General features: G+C 31.0%; 1 protein-coding gene across 1 annotated transcript; it reads left to right on the top strand.

Annotated features, from left to right (window-relative positions):
• The first annotated feature begins 2,941 nt into the window (after window positions 1-2,941).
• Window positions 2,942-8,008, top strand: LOC108911308 (uncharacterized aarF domain-containing protein kinase 1). The gene is made up of 6 exons (XM_018716212.2): window positions 2,942-3,067; window positions 3,187-3,625; window positions 3,687-4,018; window positions 4,070-4,319; window positions 4,373-4,551; window positions 7,621-8,008. Exons 2-6 carry the CDS (start codon window positions 3,197-3,199, stop codon window positions 7,964-7,966), a joined length of 1,536 nt encoding a protein of 511 aa, XP_018571728.1. The 5' UTR covers window positions 2,942-3,067; window positions 3,187-3,196; the 3' UTR covers window positions 7,967-8,008.
• Window positions 8,009-18,898: the final 10,890 nt, after the last annotated feature.

Here is an 18,898-nt window from a genome sequence, read left to right as displayed (position 1 = left end):
TAATAGTTTATTAGTAACAAATATGACACATTAAATACGCACGAATGGAAACTTTTTATCCGATTACAAAAAGTATAATTTGATTAATTTTTCTACTTTGTTATTTGTAATTTTATAATAATGATAATAAAATATACAAACCTACTGCGACCAGAAAACAAACAACAATCACGAAACGGCAAGCATGTCAAACGTTCATATAGCCATTCATGTATTGTTGCTTCCAACATCATAAGCACCCTTTGATGCAGGTCAGGACGTTCCAAGCGTCCAACGTTGGACACATGAAATTTCATGTCATACGGCTACACGATGCGGCAAATGTTAATGTGTCCAACGTTGGAAGACGTTTGACACATCGTGTGGCGCCGGCTTAATACAACTTATGTGATAAGCCTTGTCATTTTTTCGTGTTAGGAATTTTGTTTTGAGTGATGTCAGTTTTTTGCCGTTTATGTTTACTCTTTTTTTTAGTAGTATTTTCTAGATAATGCATATTCATGAAAGAATCAATTATCTTAAGTGATATGTTATATTAAGAAATGTATTATTGTGCATTGTTTTATGGTGTTTCGTATAGAAAAATGTAAAACAGTTGTCTAGATAAGTGTACAGCACAGTTACGTTTAAATTATTTTAATTGTCGTACATGTAAGTATATCCAATTTTATTTCAGGAAAGGAGGGCCTAAATATGATTTGTTTAAATTTGCACAAAATATAATCTACAAATTTTTATTTATATTAATGTGTGCCTTAATAATAAATAAATTGTATTAATTTCAATGTTGCGTTTTTTTATGTTTCCAAGTGCATTTTTTAAATAGTAGCAAGTAACACAATGAATTAAAAGTAAAAAAATTTACAGTGTACCAGAGTTGACACTTGGGGGTTTTTAATATTTCCCAAAAAGATAGAAAAACTGTTGAAGTGTTACCAGCTCGATTTTATGAGATTCAGGGTATTATTAAATTATTCAATTTTGGTAGTTTTCTATGACGCTTTTTTGTTTGTGAAAATATTTTATATTTTTTAAAAAGTTTTTTTACACAGTATTTGTTACTATAATCATTATAATTGAAATATTATAGAAAAATATCATATTCACAGCTGATTTCTACATAAAAAACTGAAAACAACCTTCTTACAAAAATCAAAAAGAGTGTCACAGCGGTTAAAACTGGAAATCGTTAAACGATATCCATCAACTCCGAGTTGCTATACACACAAGCCATTTTTGACATTAACTACTAAAAAACTATTGTAAACACCACAGATAACGGGTAAACACTAACGCAACGACGATTGTAAAATCGGATTTTAGTATTCGGAGTCGTTGAGGCCACATGGCTCTCCACGCGTATTGCAAATGACGCTAGAGACTACAGTTGTCCAGCTATGTAATAGTTGAAAGTACTACACCTTCAATAATTTTTTTCTTGTAAACTATAAAAATTTTTTTATGATACTAACTCCATTTCTTATCTATTCCCAAATTTTTTTTTTGGATTAGTTGTGAATCGCCCTGTATAAAAATTTGTCGGGTCATATTTAATATTAGCACGTAATAAATATCTTGTTTTTTTTTCTCAAAAATATATTTGAACCACTTATAGTAAGGTGTACACAAGAAATATGCACTATATTGAAATATTTATCGATTTCTTGGAAAATTTTATTCCCGATAAATATTTGAGCACAAATAAGAAAAAATTTTTCTAAAACCAAATTTTCTGTTCAATCTAGTTAGAATCAGTTTTTGTTTTGATCCTAATATCAAGAAACTCAAGAAAGCGGTTTTCAAGATTTCAAGCCAACGTGATCAGTCAGTGATTGGGAAAACATTGGAATTCATGATCTCATTGCACCATAACTCCAATAACCTGTTATTTGAACGTTCGTTGATTCTACAATCAAGGAAATACTATTATGTTTTTTCAATGTAGATACAGAAAAAAAGCCTGGGTGACTATGTAAGTATATGCAAGTTTGTATGCACCAGGTCATGAGTCTGCAAGAGCTTGCATATACCGAATTAATATATTATGGCGGAGGTGCAATATGACTCAATTTCTGAGAGTTTTGTGATTGTACATCCTTATACACCCAAAGTTATGGGGTTAATGGTTTATGGAAGCCTGCCAATAACATTCATGCAGTTTCAATACCCCTGATGCATATTCCCAGTTTCATGGTTCTACACCAGGGATGCATAAACCCCATGCGGCCCTTCATTAATTTGTCAAATACTTTTTTTATTGTATTTAATTACATTTAAATTTACTGCCATTATGGTGCAGCGACATCTACTAGATAGTAGAATTAGAGGTTACTCTAATTGTGTTTTCTCATACAGTTTCCTTAATTATTTTATGGTCTGTGGTTTCCGAGTGTATCGTTTGCTGCACCAGCTACAGATGGCGGTACTTACAGAATAAAACCCTCTTATTTACTCTCATATGATTAAAACTATAAAATTTAAAAAACTAAACGCGCCAATGCCGCCAATCCAACCATACCATAAACATAGAACAAGAATCTAAGTCATAGATTACCATGGAGCATGTAGTATATGCTAGAAGTAGATTACAAACAATTATTGTCTCCGTTCTGTGACAATACCAAACCAAGCAGCAGCCACGGTCCGTAAAAAACGGACCGTGAACAGCAGCAACGCAACCGTTTTCTTCTTCCATTTTTCGGCACCAAAAAAACGTATAATAGAGCCCTTTTCTTTTATTCATAACGCGTTACGATCCGATGGAAACCAATCAGGTTGCTTGGTTGCTAGATTTCGAATCGTAACGCGTTATGATTCTGAAATCATGAATAAAAGAAATGATCCTAGGTCATAGACCATAGACCACGTAGACATTTTATTTCATCTCTTTCTAAGTAATATTCTTTCTCTCTTTGTAGAAAGTTTGTCCTTGACCTTTATTTGTTAAATTGAAAAGTGTGGTTATCATCGTTTGAATTTAAATTTGGAAATAATTTTTAGATATGTAGAAAGTGATTTGTCATGCATGTAGATAGGTACACTAAAATGTTATTGGACACGAAATAATGTGAGTTTAATTGAATTCGTCATATAGTTGATGAGAGAAAAAATTGAAGATATATTTACTATATTACTATTTATATAATGAGAATATTCTAGTGATTATTTAACTGAAAAATGTTATAGAACCATCAAAATGTTCCGGGGAAAACCGCTGTTAAAATACGGATTAGCGGCTGGGATTGCAGGAGGCACACTTTTAAGTTTACATGGAAATCAGTACCAATTAGATTCAATAGGAATCGTTAGGTTAAGTCGAGCAGCATTCACAGTATTCCAGATTGGAGTTATTTACAAAAAAGATTTGTATGGGAAACATTTGGATAAATCCTCTAAAGAATACAGTGAATTGAAGTCGATATGTCATACTAGAAGTGCCCAAAAACTGTTGCAGTTATGTTGCACAAACAAGGGAGTTTATATTAAAGTAGGGCAACACATAGCAGCATTAGATTATTTGTTACCTTCGGAATATGTTGACACTATGAAAGTGTTACACTGTCGAGCACCCACAAATAAAATTGAGGATGTCTATAAAGTTATAAAAGAGGATGTAAAGAAAGATGTAAGCTTTTTTTATATACAATTTTGAGGGAACTTGTTAAACTCGATATTTCTTTTTGCAGCCATTTGAAATATTTGATACAATCGAACCTGAACCCATAGGAACAGCTTCTTTGGCCCAAGTGCACAAAGCTACCTTAAAAGATGGCTCTGTAGTAGCTGTAAAGGTACAACATCCTTACGTACAAGGAAATGCCAAAGTAGATATGAAAACTATGGAATACTTAGTAAAATTGATGAGTATAGTTTTTCCAGAATTTAAATTCCAATGGCTCATAGATGAATCTAAGAAAAACATACCACAGGAACTGAATTTCGCACAGGAAGGTCGAAATGCAGAGAAAATGGCCAAAATGTTTGAAAACATAGATTGGTTGCATATTCCTAGGGTCAGGTAAGGGATTGTATATTTAGCATATTTATGTTTATTGAACTTTTTTTATAGATGGGATTTAACAACGCCAAGAGTCCTAACTATGGACTTTGTTGAAGGAGGGCAAGTTAACGATCTAAAGTACATACAAGAAAATTATATTGATCCACGAGAGGTATGCGATAAAATAGGTAAACTTTATTCAAGAATGATATTTTTACATGGCTTTGTGCATAGCGATCCTCATCCCGGGAACATTCTGGTTAAGAGAAATAAAAAAGGGCAATGCGACATTATTTTACTGGATCACGGATTATATGCGGTGAGTTTTGAGAAAGAAATTTGACAATTCGAAATTGTATGATGATTTTTCAGACCTTAAAAGAAAATTTTCGAGTAGAGTACGCAAATTTATGGTTAAGTATTTTAAATCGAGATCGTACAGCTATGCGCAGTCACAGTAAAAATTTGGGAATAGAAGGGAATGCTTATGGTTTGTTCACTTGTATGATTGCGGGAAGAACTTGGGATAGTATACAGAGAGGTATCGATAGGTAAGTTATTGAAAACATAAAAAAAAATTGTCACTAGGGATCGACTGATGTTTTTTTAACTAATACTGTCGGCAAACTTTGGTCATTATATGGGGTGTTTACAAACTTGGAGATTTATTTCTTATAGGAAATATGTCTCGATAAAAAAAGCTGATTGCAAAAATTTATCTTAATAAAAAATGCCATAGTTCGAGTACCGCAGACTTATTTAAAGTTAAGCCGAGTGACACTGCTTGTCAATTATTTCATTAAGTCCTATACCTGAAACAATTTCCACTGGTACCGACTGGCCTTTTTATTTTAATATCACTGAATATTGTATGAAAGTGAATGTCACTTGAGTTTCGGTATATACAGGGTGTCATGCTTAAATGTAGCCTGTACTTAATTTCTTTATTTTTTACTTGATTCCAACATTTTTTTTTAGAATGTAAGGTAAAAAAAACTATCTAACTGTGATACCGCTGTTTATTAATGCAATATGCAGCCAACTAGGACGCGTTTTTTTACGTCAAAACAGCTAATTGGTATTTGCGATTTTTTTTTCCAAAAATCTAGTTTACGTATTCTCATTCAGTATCCCTTAAAACGTCTTATCACCAAGTTTCATCAAATTCGACACATCTTCAGGTGAGCACTACATGATGTCTTAGTTAGTGATGATTGACCCGTTCACGTTGTATGACCCTATCGCTCATCATTCATTACAGCACAAACTTAGCAGAGCAGGTGCTGATACAGAATAGCTGAATATACACGAACAGTTTTATCGACCGATTTGGCCGATTTATCGTTGAATTGCATAAATTATAAAGACAAAACTGCTAGTTTGGGTCATCAAGAAAAATTGTAAAACATTTTGGAGGATAAATTGTTGCCAAATAATTTGGAGCGATTATTTTATCACGTATACTAACACAGCGATCAAACGGCAGATAAATCTGTCGTGAATTATCGGGCAATATTTTGTAGAGCGTTATCTGCATGTTAGTATGTGTTGGAGGAAATATCTGCACGATATGTTGTTACGGTTTATTTTCATTTAGATATCGGTAACTAAAAATTAAAATAATATCTTGTATCTATGTAGATATCTATTTTATAGTTTTTATAGTTCGCGTTATTTTTGTTGGTAAAGTCTATTATTATTAATGAGGAGTTAAAAAATAAATAAATAAAAAAAAGGATAATTAGATTAAATTATTCTGTAATATTTTTCGATTGTTTAGTCAACTCTTGAAATAGTGCCTCGAATAGAATTTATCGTTTTTGGTCATGTTTTTGTAGAACACTCAAGCCAGCTACACTTACGAGTAACAAATAAATTGCTCTGATTTTTTGGACTTCCCAAAGATCAAAGATGACCGAATAATCTTACCAAATTTAGAGATAAATCTTTGTGAATGACACAGACATAACGAATAAAGTGTCAAATAAACTTTGTACAATAATTCGATTCAATAAAACTTCGCATTAGTGTCCTCTCTAAGATTTGTCTGAAACGATTTATCTGACGATTATTTGGTACAATTTATCGCTCCAATAAGACTTTGCGTGTATATTCAGCTAATGAAAGACACGAAAGATCGACTCTATGATCTATTGGGTATCGGTACTCTGTAAGTCGGTATTGTATGTTTGTGATCTTAAATCTAAATATTTTAAAAGACATAATTTTGGAACAAGAGTTACATTCTGCCTTATCAGCAACACTGTTCAGTTAAAAAATTCTATACCCTACTTCCTTTTTTGTTTTTAGACATTTTCAAAATTTTAACCAACAGTAGAATATAATACAACTAGCGAACTTGCCTCAAAGACTGCTGTTATCAAACAATATCTGTATTATATTTTTGCATAAGCATTAAGCAATACATTTTCTGACATGAGTTACATTTATAAGAAGTGTTGGGAATTAAATAATGCATTTGTTTCTTTAAAAAATTACAAATGTAAACAATATATGGCAAGAAATCTATCAAATATCGATAGTACACATGCAGGTGACAAACCGTGACAAAAAAAGGCATTTTATCGAACACAAACTGACGGAACGGAACACCGAATGGTGCAGATTGGATTTGATACTATTTTGCTATCGTTCATGAATGGCTTATTTTAACAATTGACCTGGATAATCTGGGTCACAAAAATAAGCGAATCTTCCCGTCATTAGTCCTAGTTGGCCGTGTATTGCATTAATAAAAACTATAACAAAAATTCTAAAAAAATTTTTTTAAATTGTCCAAAAAATAAAGAAGTTACAGGCTTTTATCACATTTAAGCGTGACACCCTGTACATTATAATGTAGATAAAATACTGTAATACTCTTTCAAAGGCACTTGACTGGTCAGGCAGGTGGCAACATCAAATACTTACTGTGGTATGACCTGTCATTTCCCCTCAACTCCAGCAGTTCTCAATATGTTCGCAGGTTTTTTCTTAAGATCAGTATCTATTTATTATTTTAAATTTTATGTGCGACATATGGTTTAATAGTAGAAACAAAAATTGTACTACGAAAAAGTAATACGCATTTCAAAAAACCAAATATTTGACATTCGTCTAAGTTGTTTTACTTTATTTTTAATTTGTAATTAATAATTTTTAATAAGTTTGTGACCTTTCTGCACATATTTACCAATACCTCTTCTTAATTATATAAAATATTAGAATCACTTTTCTAATTATGGAAACAAATAAGTATGGAAATATGTTTCAGAAAAAACGATTTCTCTGTATTTGATTATACACCTAACCAATGGGTGTTTTTCCAAACAAAAGTTTAACTATTTTGTTAATTTATTTTTAATCTAAAGGGGAAGCACTGAAAATACTTTTTTATTTCTGCTTCCAACTAACTCGAAACAAAAAGATATTTAGTAGCTACTTACATTTCCAGTTCTTTTTTTAAATGTATTATATCTGTATCTGTGTATCACCGTCACCGGATATGAGTAGTCGATAGAGATAATCAGCAATAATGCAGCATAAATATCGGTCGATCCCTAATTGTTGTTATTACTACTTTCACTGAAGAACACTGCAAGATTTGAAATAATTTTTAGGGAACAGTTTTCCAAGTCTGAAAAGAAATTCATGAAGCAGGCTTTCACTGGCATTTTGCCTCAAGTGTCGGAAATTCTCCAAAATGTCGATCCACAAATGTTGCTGATTTTAAAGACTAACGATTTAGTGAGGAGTATCGAACATACTTTAAGGGCAGGAACTGGGATGGGTTCATTTTGTGTTATGTCCCAGTGTTGCGTAAAATCAGTTTATAACCAGAAGTATACCAACAGCCAAACTAAAATAGAAAAAATTAAAGTATCCCTTGCCGAATTCTGGGCATTGTTAAAGATAAGGGTTTATTACATGTTTCTGAGTTTTAGGCAAATTTCTTTTTTTAGTTGATGAATATTAAAATTTTTACTCAAATATGATTATATTAAATTATTTTTTTATTAAAATATTTATACAAAATTTATAAGGTAAGTAAGTTTTAATACAATTTTAATTATTTGATGTACAGGGCGTGTAAGTGCACATTGATTTATATGTGTGCAGGTCGATAGGGGAATATGTAAAAACAAATATTTTTATTGAATAAATAGTACAATTTAGACACTGCAGAAAGTCCAAGTTTACTGTAATATTTTTGACCAATATTTAAAGAAATTTCTTGGCATTTAAAATTCAATAATACGTTATTATACAGACTACGAAAAACCGCTGTACTAGTTCTTATACAGATGTTTTTATTTTTAAATTTTACGTTCAAATTTAAAAATGTAGCCGTTTCTGGTATAATTTTGTTTATTTCAAATGTTTGTTTAAATATAATTTTTTTAGAATTAATATTGAAAAATTATTGATTTTGTACTAACAATTTATGCTTTTTCTTGCACAAAAAAAATATTCTTTAAGGTGGGGGTGCAGGATAATATTCCATTAGATTTGGAAAAAAAGTGGTATAATTTTTCAAAAATATCCACCTAAAAAAAATTTTATTCAGTAATAATTTAATACATTTTATTTAAAGGTAGCAAACTTAGAATGGCGTTAAAGATTCGTAGTCTATTTAATAAAAAATGACCTGAAGGTACATCTACAAATTGGGTATCCCTGTATTTGTTTTATAGGCCCGGAAATACAGAGTTGGACGCGACTTTTTATTTCGGCAAGCTGAATTTATCACTAGATGCTAAATATTATGTACAATAACATAATAGTTTCCACAGTCATAAAAATGGGGGAAAGATTGTCTCGTTAATTGTATAATTTTTACGTAAATTCAACGTTTTTCGCTTATAATTTTTTTCCGTTAATTTCCACCAGAAAACAGTAAAGTACTTTTTTTTTCGTCTTCAAAAGACCTACAAAACTAGTCCTCGAGCGCTAAAAAATATTAATTAGATCAAAAGTTATAAACAGAAGAACTTTATTTATGACTTTTGAATTAAACATTTATAAACTGCGTTATTATTACCAGAACGTTTTGGCATCGCATCCTCACATTCCTTATCACTGTCTAATAACTCACGAAATCTGGAATCGGTAAGTTGAATAGTTTACAAGTTATGGCCTTATTAGCACATTAACTAATTATTAGTCTGGACGATCCCGAGGATCTTCCACAATCGCACTGATTTTTTTCAAAGTAGATTTCATAATAATACATTGAAATATATCATTTTTTTTATTTCAAATTTGCAACCTGGAAAGTTTTTTATTTTTTAGCCTTAGTTGCAAAATGACGCACGCGCGTGATATAGTTATATATTATTGCATATTCGGAAAGCTTATGAAAAAATCTTTGAGATAAAAAAAAATTATTAAGATTCGTTGAAATACAACGGAGTTACAGATTGTCAAATATATTATTTTCAAGCGAATTTCGCTTTTTTAACGGCAGTAGTATGAATATTATCGTTATTTTCTTCGGATTCGCTGTCATTCGCTTCCCCCACTCTTCCGCCGCGCCACGGCAAGCCGAAAAATGAAGCGACTCACTGACTTTTGACAATATTTCTTATGCACTTAACATACCTACTTCCACAAATAAAATATTTTTATCTGGGAAAGTATTCGGGTTGCCGGTTATGACAGTAATTTTTTTTGCCGCTACCAACCTAATTTGTTTTAATTTGTTTAACAATAGGCCGTCAACTTTGACAGTCTGTAACTCCGTTGTTTTTCAACGAATCTTGACGATTTTTTTTTAACTTAAAGCTTTTCATAAGCTTTCGGAAAAATATATATATCACGCGCGTGCGTCGTATATTTCATTTTGCAACTAAGACTAAAAAATAAAAAACTTTTCCGGTTTCCAATTTTGAATTTTAAAAAAATTATAGATTTCAATGTATTATTATGAAATCTACCATGAAAAAAATCAGTGCGATTGTGAAAGATGTTCGAGATCGTCCAGACTAATATGTAATTAGTTAATTTGTTTATAAGGTCATAACTTGTAAATTATTCAACTTATCGATTCCAGATTTCATGTGAGTTATTAGACAGTGATAAGGAATGAGAGGATGCGATGCCAAAACGTTCTGGTAATAATAACGCAGTATATAAATGTTTAATTCGAAAGTCATAAATAAATTTCTTCTGTTTATAACTTTTGATCTAATAAATATTTTTTGACGCTCGAAGTCCAGTTTTGTAGGTCTTTTGAAGACGAAAAAAAAGTACTTTACTGTTTTCTCGTGGAAATGAACGGAAAAAAGTTAGAATCGAAAAACGTGAATTTACATAAAAATTATACAATTAACCAGCCTGTAAACAATCTTGCTCCCCATTTTTGTGACTGTGGAAACTAATATGTTATTGTACATAATATTTAGCATCTATAATGATAAATTCAGCTTGCCGAAACAAAAAGTCGCGAAACGGTCATTTCTCAGCTCTTTTTCCTGGCCTATTATTAGTCTGTGAAATGAAAGAAAATGGGGTGGTCTAACGTAATAGATAAATTGCAGTGTAATATGTTTGCCAGTTCAGTATAACCACTGTTTGGATCAGGATTTTGATCAATTAGAATCGCCCGCCTACAAATCTGCAAAACACTACTCTTGATTGATTGTAAAATATGTTATGGACATTGTCTTAGTCAATGCTTGACTCTTTCCGATTTTCTTTCACTTTGTGGGCTTTAGAAAGAATCTATTTGGTATTTAATATATTTTCCCATATCATTTTTAAGGTGTCTCTATTTTTGCTATTTCAAGACTCAGCATTGTGGTTTCAAAAAGTTTTAGTATTTTTTTTACAGTTTATTATACTTTTTTTTTATTAAAATTTGGTAATTTGCAAAGACGGATATTTTAATCTGACATGTTGATTTATGTAAATTTCTAATTTTCATTTTATTGATTTTATTGTTAATACCTACATCATTTAAAGATGTGTAGAAATTTGTTCTGGAATGTTAAATTTCAAACCTGTAGGTTTGAATTGAAAATAATGAAAAGAAAAATGTCAACTTAAGCCTAGGAATTTTAATAAAACATTTTTTTTGTTAATTTCAAGAATTTTTATATTCTATTGTAGGTAATAGAAATGTTTTTAATTTGTTTTTTCATAATGTTAAGTTTTATGAAGTACAAAATATATACAAACAGGTGACGGTTAATAATTTTTAAGTGTTAATAAAATGTTAATAAACTGACTAATAGTGGTATGGTTCTTATTTTTTCCATCCCAATTTTCAAATCAATCCCGATCAGTCTTTTTGGTGTCTGCATGGATTATCGAGAAATTTGATGCTTCAGATAATGAATTCATAATTCCTGCTTTACGCTTTGTAAATGACAAGTATAATCTCTTACAAAATAATCTGTAAACGAGTTTTATCCAGCTTAATCCTAAGTAATATGATTTTAACTGTTTGTTGGTGGATATCTTATTCGAGTATATTGTTTCAGTTCTGTTCATATTTTAAGAATACCTTTTTGTTTATATTTAATTTAAATTTGTACATTCTTGAGAATTAGCAAATATACAATCATATCTGCCTATTAATAATAAAGTAATAAATGTGCATTTAAAAAAATAATATGTTTTATCCAGATGACATAACAAATCACTAAAATCACTATGGATAGGTTAAAATTAACGTGGTGATATGTCTTGATAATGAGAAAAAATTTCATTATTATGCATTTGCAAAATAAAAAATTAATATAGGAGTGGCAGGCCTTGAGATTTTGGAAGGAGTTGTACATATGATGTCCACAAATGGAGTACAACAAAGGAAAAACTTTTATTTTATGAAAGAAGATCATTGTTAAAAAAACCTACTTCTGTTGAAGTGCATAAAAATATAGTTTTAAGTAGGAGTACCTATCTACCTACTCTACAAATACACGATTAGAAATAATTCAGTTGATTTTATCCTTAAATTTCATTCATTCATGATAGTAATTAAGAAACATAAAAATCAATCGTTTTCCAACATTTAATGTGTACAGGGTGTTCACACATTATTAACCGTAGGTGTAAATACTACAAAATTTTAAAGCTGAAATTATTTGCGGAAGCGATCTAGTATGATAAAAAAGTTATTTCTTGTATATTCTTATGTCTGAACATTAAGTGAAGTAATGATTGTATTTTCTGTGTAGCTAAAATCATTTTTCATATAACAAAAAAAAAATGTTGAGTCTGAAGATAATGAATATGAAGACTACAGGGCAAAAATTCTCCAAGTCAATTTTTACGGTACAATGACATTAGTACCAAAAAAATGTGTGGAAAGTAGAAAAGTCATAGCGATCTAAGGATACTTTTATCGTTTTCACCGATAACTAATTACTCGTTCACAAAAATTTTTATTTCATATTTAAATTTTATGATTTCCGAATTGAATTTAAAATTCATTTTCTAGCAAATGAAATAAAAGTGACTTTCATCGTTTTTGCCGTGTGGTCTTCATATATTTTGATATTTTTTGATTTAATACATTATTAAACTGTGAAATTAGTTATCAGTTGCCTCGAAACGTGGAAGATTAATATGTATTTTAATTCTAAAGTACTTTTAATAACATTTTTACTGATATTTTAAAAATAAAGGGCACTACACAGTATAGGGAAGTTTAAAAAATCAGAATAGTTGCTTCCAAATTTGAAATATGAAAACAATTTTAAATTTTTAATAAGTCTTTCTAAAGAAATCGGTGAAAATTTTCAATCTCGCATCTTGACGTGCTGGGGATCACTATTAACAGCAATAAAAACTACTACATTTCTAATAACATTTTAATATTAGACACCCTGTATACGTTGGCCTATTTAAAATAACATTTTTCTGCATTTGCACAGTATCTGATTTTTTACTTTTTTCATATAATAAAAAAGTTTTCCTTTTTTTTTCAACGCCATCCGTGAACACAGTATATTTGTGCAATAAAGTGTTTTTTATTTTTCACAAAATTAAATTGTTTTCGTAGTTGTTTCTTTCAATTTTTGTTTTATAACCATAAAACACTGTATAATTCTAAGAATAACGAAAATAATGTGAGAAATAAAAAATTTGTATAGGAATACGAAAAAAGTATATAGCAAATCAGCCTATTTTTAAAATTGCAAGGATGACAACCTCTGTATTAATTTTTTATTTTACCAATTTTATTCGAAACGTTTTCATCGTAAAAGCTTTGTATCTGGGCCTCTGGAGTCTTCACTATCGAACTATGACTACTGCTGACTATTGTACAAAATTATTATTTTTATGTATTTTGTTAAAATTTGCATAATATAATTTTTTAATTTGGCCCAGAAAACTCCTAATTGAACTACCAAACGGTAGATGGCTGGCTGTATCTAAGACACTCAATAGTAGATGATGCTACTGATGGAATTTTATTTCGCCTATAATTTTTAATTTGGCACGTTGATTGAAATATTCTGTCCAATATTTCAGTCAATGTTTGTCATTTAAAATAATCATAACGCTAACGCAGAACATAAGAAAATTTGTAGCCAATTAGAGGAAAATATTTTTTTCTACAAACGTCAAAAAATGACAAGGTTTGTGCATTGACAACAATATGCGAAGTGACACTTTTTTTCGGATTCTTACGTTACCATGACACCGTGCGCGAAACACTTCGCGCATTAGGGTGCGAAGTATTTCGCACACTGCATGTAAATTAATAAGAGTTTTGTATTTCAATCTTTGAAAAAATGAAGCAAAACTCCAAATTATTATTTTAAAATGAATAACAATTAAATACTTTTAAAATAATGATAGAATTTTACAATAACTTTAGTTATTATTTGCAATATTAACATTAATCGTACAACCAGTACACGAACCAATATTTATTCCTAAACCAGATAATTCAGGTTCAGCTCGGGATATTGGGGTTTTGGGGGTTGAAACACTATACTACTTTTTGAGGTAGAGGTGATACCATGTGATCCTGAAATTTCACAATCTAATATTTTATTTGATATTTGAATCTTATTATTGATAGAATCTTCCACGTATCCTTCGGGCACGGTGGAAGATTTCCATCCCCTGTGTCTCTTCAAACTACATATATCACCCCCAGCATTAGCAAGAAGTGTGGCCGAGGTTTTCCGAAAACGGTGACCTGTGTAAGCATCAGAATTTGGTAATTTTAAGTATTTTGCTATTAAAGCATCCCTCCAATAGAATTTATTCCAACAACTTGGTTAATGCATCTCTTATTTTGATACTTCAAAAACAATCGGCGACTGCTAGCATAACTTGGACGAAGAGCCACGTATTTTCGGTAAATATCGATATAATCTAGATTCGAAACCGTAAAAATTCGTTGTATGTTCGTTTTTGTATCCGGTACTTTCACAATCAAGATGGAACCTTTATCTTCTATGTCATCGACACTCATTTTAGTGAGTTCTTCACGGCGGCAAGCACCAGAAATACCCAATATTAAAACGACCTAAAAGGATATCGATATTTAGTAATTTAAAATACATATGAAACAATGACTAAAAATATACCTTAGCCATCAAATATATTTCATCATCTGCCTTTCTTATGAATTGATTTACTTCTTCTCGAGTTAATACCTTGGATTTCTTAGGGTTGTGTCCAACTGACAATTTTTTCAAATATGCAACCAACTTGGTAAATTTTTTAATATCTACGTTTTCCTTAGCATTAAGTGTTGATTTTAGCTTGGATCTTTCTGCAAAATATGCTAACAGCACATTTTCGGATGCTTTTCTTGCTTTATTTGTTTAACACTATTTTCTATAATAAATTAGGCATTTTGCTTATTTATAATATTTTTAAGAGATAGATTTTGACGTTTGTAGAAAAAATATTGTTTGCATCTCGTGCGTGAACTACTTTGGTGGTCTCGAATAATTTTTTAACTCGGCTTCGCCTCGTTAAAAAATTCTCAAAATTGTTATCCTATTAGTACCGTCAGCAAATTGGTTTAACATAAATATAAAAATAGCCCTGAATAGCACTATACTAATGTTAATGATGGATCTAGCGGTGATTTAAAAAATGATAGAAACGACTTAGGAAGTTTTCCATTAAAAAAGTCATCCCAGAATATATTGCATTTGGTAAGTATCTGTTTAAAAACAGTTTGTATAACAAGAGCATGTCATATTTTGTAGGTACTAGACGAAATATAAATATTTACCAATAAATAATGATTATATATAGAACCGTATATCTTAATTTATATGGTTAGTACTGTTATTATACCTAGACGTATACTCGTATTAGCTATACAGGGTGTATTTTAAGAGAAATTGAAATCTTTAGCAATTAAATTAATCGACACATTAATATAGGTTTGTTTATGTTGTTCAAATGACTCGAGAAAAAGTAAACCTACAAGAAAGTCGGAAGATATCTAGAATGCTATAATTCGAAGATGTTTTAGATGTTGTTGAAAGAGATCCAACAGCCAACCAAACATATCACATAGTAATCAGATACATCTCACACTAAAGCGTGTAGGTACAGTGCCGGCCCTTTGAAAGTGGACGACTCTTATAAGCAAATTGTCTATAATTGGCCTTTGTGAAGCTGACTTGAAAATGTGAGGTTCAAATCGGCTGTCATTATGTCAAATTTAATGTGTGTCTATCATACTAGTTCTAGTGAACAAAACAAATCTAAATTAGGTAGCAAATTATTTATTTTTCCAATACTGAAATATATTATACATTCTAACGGCCATTCATTCGCCGTCAACGAGATCTAAAAATGAAACACTTTTTGTCGTCAAAAAAACGCGATTCGTAAAGTTAGTATTTTGTCCAAGCATCATTTTTGTCTATAACTCTGCAATCTACATGGCATTGATAAAATTAATGTTCTTGTTATAATCCTCAGTGATGTTATCCCATGCGTTTTCAATTGCCTTCCAAAGTTCTTCGACGTTAACTGGACGGAAGTTTCTGCCGTAATTTTTTTTCACCATATATCCCCAGGACTTTGAGGGCCAAGGTAAAACATCGATGTTGTTATCAATGAACCATTCTGACGACAATTACCCTGCTTGAAAGTGAAATTCTGAGGATACAGCATAGTCACAACAAACAGGGCTTAGGCAGCTTATCCAAGCCCAAACGTTAATGGAGAATCCATCGCTGCGCTGTGTGGGTTTCACATAAGGCTCCGAATACCTTATAATCTGGTGGGTAGACACTGACAGAAGCATCGGAGCAAGACTGAAAACTTTTTTCGTCCGATAATATAATATTCTCCCAGATGTTGTCTGGGCTTCCTACAAATTGTCTTGCAAACTCTAACCTCTGTTCTTTATACTGGGGAGTCAAAGCAACTATATTTGCGGCCACATAATTCTTCAGCTCCGAATTTTTCACCCGCTTCCTTGCAGTTCGCGCTAATCCAGGAAAATTCGTCTCAAAGGAAGCCGCTACTGCCATGTCAAAAGGATTTATTCTTAGGTGGTGCTTACTTTTCGACATCCACCTCCGTGAACATAACGTACGTGACCTTCCGCAATCCATTTTTCTTTGAGTTTAAATATTCTATATTATATATTTTTATATTCTGAAGTAAAGTTATAGCTCTCACTTTCTCTGGTTCCGTTAAACGCGGCATCTTGAATTACCAAGCAAATTACTAATGACACTGACATATAAAAACTTGTCATAATAAAAAGTAGACGACATCACATTAGAAAAATAAATCGTCCACTTTCAAAGTGTACTACTTACGAGGTAATCAAATTTATCCATATAAATTAGTCTAAATATCCCAAGATCATTTTTAAACAATACGTTTTTGGGAAATATTTTTCAAATTTGTTCTAGTATCGGATGCAGCAACAGGCAGCACAATAAAAGTTAAGATGTGTTTAATAGTTTGAACTAGTATTATTAACGGTTATTTATTTATTGACTTGTTTATACTACTAGACCAAATGGATAGTTGAGAATTTTCCTGAAGTACTTGAAGATGTGCCCTTAGGTATACAAACAATCTATGTGGTTTTCACCATAGGGTTTTCACAGACGCTCGCTTCTAACAGCATGCATTGTAAATCATGGATACGTCGAGCGATTGTTTGTATCAAGGATTGAATCTTCATTAATCAGATCTGGGCTTGTAAATTTTAAATCACAAAATGAATCTCAATTTAAAAAACACTCTGGATATTGAAACATACAGAGATAAAATTTAGAGTATCCCAAATTTGGAATATCAGCACTTGTATTTTAGTTACTATATAGATGATGCGGAATTTTACATCTGTTACATATTCGGTCTTCATTCTTGTTTCGATCCAATAAAGCATAATATTGATTCAGAAATTTAATAGAGAATGGCACCAAACTCTAGGAATAGATTCTACACGTCAAAATAATAAGAAAAAACTCAAACGTTATGCGATTTCCATTTGTTTTCAAGGTATGACGTACATTTCAATAAAAAAAATATTTTATTAATATTCTATTAATCATAGCGTCTTTTGGTTAAATGTTCAGAAACACCACCTCTAAACACTTCCTGCTTCATCTACGAAGAAAGTTTTCTAAAAAAAATATTTTATAAGCAGAATAATTATAAAAAGTTATTAATTTTGTATAAATATGTTTGTTGTACGTAAGTGAATTAAATTAATGAAAAATATGAATTAAAGGAAATTTTACTTTTAGAAGGAACAAAGAAAAATTTTAATTCATCGAATTGATAACCATTATCTTGAATACAGCATCTTAATCTATCTTCAAATGATATTCTCACATTCTTTAGAATATCTGGGGTAATTGTGGAGTACACCTCCAATCCTTTCCTTCGTATAATCGCAATTCGTAGGTGGAACACTATGTACAAGATTTTTTATATAGCCCGAAACAAGTCCATTACGGTGAGGTCTGGATACCTAGGGGGCCACTGACATGCACCATTTTTATTTATCCATTTATTACTAAATTTCGGATTTAAATAATTTTTCATTGAATATGAAAAAATTTAAAGGTGCCCCATTTAATTGCATCCTCATTTTTCTTTTTATATTTAAAGAGAGGTCATCAAGAAGAACCCAAACCAATTCAATAAAGACCTCGATGAAGACACGTGGATACATCTTACAAAAAAATCGATACAAAATGAAACGGCGCAAATATCTCCAATACTGTTAGAGAAGTAAAAATATGCTGGGTGTCCCATTTAAAATAACCAAGTTATTGCTGTTTAATTTGAGAGAAGTATTCAGTAGTTTTTTGAGCACCCTGTACAATACTAAGTGAAGACAAATATAATAATTTATAACTTAAAGGATCTAAAATACACTCTCCAAAGCTGCTTCCTTAAAATTATTTTTTTACTGCTAAAATTGAAATATCTCACAAACAATAAGTCCTGGGTATGCAGAACCTTTAATAAAGTTCACCTATTTTTTTACGGTGCTTTCAAAAATGCAGTAAAATACAGGGTGTTCCATTTAAAAATACATAACTTTGATATGATACGCTTTTCCTGGACACCCTGTATGTTTCAAAATATTTTTAAAGCGTAGCCGTAATCAATCTACACGTACCCACCTAAACACGTTTCTATAACATTTGCCGTTTGGTGTCTAGCGACCGAGGCGTTACTGGTGGCCCACCCTGTATAGCATACTCTAAATTTGAATAAGTTCTTGATGTTTTATAACAATTTGATCGTACAACCGTGTAATCAAATGTTAAACTACTGCAATATAAAATGACACTGAAAAATAAGCTACTTTTGAATTTGGAACTTTACATGATTTCAAATTTTTAAAATTTGTAATTACGCTACAAAAAAAATGAAAATCGCATAACAACATTTGAGTTTTTTCTTATTATTTTGACGTGTAGAATC

Source organism: Anoplophora glabripennis, unplaced genomic scaffold (assembly GCF_000390285.2).
Source record: "Anoplophora glabripennis isolate ALB-LARVAE unplaced genomic scaffold, Agla_2.0 scaffold519, whole genome shotgun sequence".
Taxonomy (NCBI): Eukaryota; Metazoa; Arthropoda; class Insecta; order Coleoptera; family Cerambycidae; genus Anoplophora; species Anoplophora glabripennis.
This window is presented reverse-complemented; position numbering and strand designations above follow the sequence as displayed.

Bases quoted from the DNA above. Each gene is read 5' to 3' on its own strand.
- LOC108911308 (XM_018716212.2), top strand. From the start codon at position 3,197: ATGTTCCGGGGAAAACCGCTGTTAAAATACGGATTAGCGGCTGGGATT. The intron at 3,626-3,686 runs GTAAGCTTTTTT...TTCTTTTTGCAG, and splicing joins AAGAGGATGTAAAGAAAGAT to CCATTTGAAATATTTGATAC. The intron at 4,552-7,620 runs GTAAGTTATTGA...AATAATTTTTAG, and splicing joins ATACAGAGAGGTATCGATAG to GGAACAGTTTTCCAAGTCTG.